The sequence below is a fragment of the Chelonoidis abingdonii genome, chromosome 8, assembly GCF_003597395.2.
Source record: "Chelonoidis abingdonii isolate Lonesome George chromosome 8, CheloAbing_2.0, whole genome shotgun sequence".
Taxonomy (NCBI): Eukaryota; Metazoa; Chordata; order Testudines; family Testudinidae; genus Chelonoidis; species Chelonoidis abingdonii.
In genome coordinates, this window is record NC_133776.1 from 103,086,860 (window position 1) to 103,088,301 (window position 1,442).

At 38.3% G+C, this 1,442-nt stretch overlaps 1 protein-coding gene across 8 annotated transcripts in view; it reads right to left on the bottom strand.

The window, feature by feature from the left end:
- Nucleotides 1–212: 212 nt before the first annotated feature.
- DOCK11 (dedicator of cytokinesis 11) overlaps nucleotides 213–1,442 on the bottom strand; it is a 124,305-nt gene continuing 123,075 nt past the window's right edge. For all 8 annotated transcript variants that reach the window (XM_075068909.1, XM_075068907.1, XM_075068910.1 and 5 more), the window contains one exon: nucleotides 213–692. In XM_075068909.1, the coding sequence (XP_074925010.1) occupies nucleotides 570–692 (123 nt within the window). In that variant the 3' untranslated portion in view covers nucleotides 213–569. The remainder of the gene's footprint in view (nucleotides 693–1,442) is intronic.

Genomic DNA, 1,442 nt, shown 5'->3' on the forward strand with positions numbered 1-1,442 from the left:
TGCCACTGCACCACTCAGCCTTTTAAAAATACATTTCAGGCTTGACTGCTGCAGTCCACCATGGCTGGCAAACCAGTTAGGGCCACTCCTGCTCATAAGTGCTCTGAGGGCAGGTTGACTTCCACACTGACTTGCATACCCCATGCCCACGAGAGACTGGGAATTTAACAGCAAATATTGTACAGGGGTAATTTCTATACACTGTACTCCACTTTCTACTTACAAAGCAGTTTTACACTTTATTATATTCCATTTTACAACTTTACAGACTACCATTACAATTTCAACTCATACTTACACAATTCAATACATACTTTGATAAATGCCTTTCAGTGTACTGTATATATTTAACTAAAAAAGTACAAAACAAGCACAGTGGTGCAATTGTCCGGGCACTTTCAATATTGATCAGCAAAATAAGCAAGAACCCTGTTTGAAAGCATGTTAATTTTTTGGGGAAAAAATACTGAATGTATACTAGTCACTCATTTGAATTTTAACATCCTTTGCACAGCTCCAAGTATTCCTGAGACATATCTGTAAAGTGTCATTTTTACTTGTAAATCTCTTTATATTTCGGCAGTGGATCTAAGCGAACCATAACCTCCGTCACCAGATGTTCCACTGATTGCGCAAAAAACGTGTAAGGAGTTGTGCATCCAGGGAGAATGCATAGTATCTTCTTGGTACATCTAAACCAAAACAAGGTAGTAATTAAGTCATGTTTCAACTCGTTATTCACTCATGATATCACTATTTTAAAAGATACACAAAGCAAAAGTGGCATAGCATTACCCAATTTTGTCTTCAAATCTGGGTTGCAAAGGCAGCATAACAAAGAAATGAGAAAGAATGGTTATTCAGTAACTACACCATGATACGTATATATTATTAGGTAGATTTCTGGAGAAGAGACTATTCAGCTTAAAGACAGGGAAGACTCTAAGAATTCCTTACTGCTATACCTGTATATTTTAACAATAGCTCAGAACAAATCTTATTTTAGTGGCAATCAGGAATGTATTACCAAAGAACAGAAAGCTGCCTGTGAAAGATGTTGTTCAACCAAAATCAATATTGTATAGTATGATCTGATGACCTACACACATGACCTAGAAATCAATCTTCATTATACTGCAGCATTTACTTAAAAATGTACAAAATGAAACACACACACACAGCTCCAGAAACTGATATTTCTCAGTCTGATTTCAATAGATTTAGCTTTATAGCCTTGCAGACATCTCTAGTTTAGAAAATAAACCTAAATTCTTTTTCGAGTGCTTGCTCATATCCATTCCAGTTAGGTGTGCGCGCGCCGCGTGCACGTTCGTCGGAGAAACTTTTACCCTAGCAACACTCGGTGGGCCGGCAGGTCGCCCCCTGGAATGTGCGGCCACTATGGTGCCTGTATTATTATTAATACCCTTGCCCGACCAACC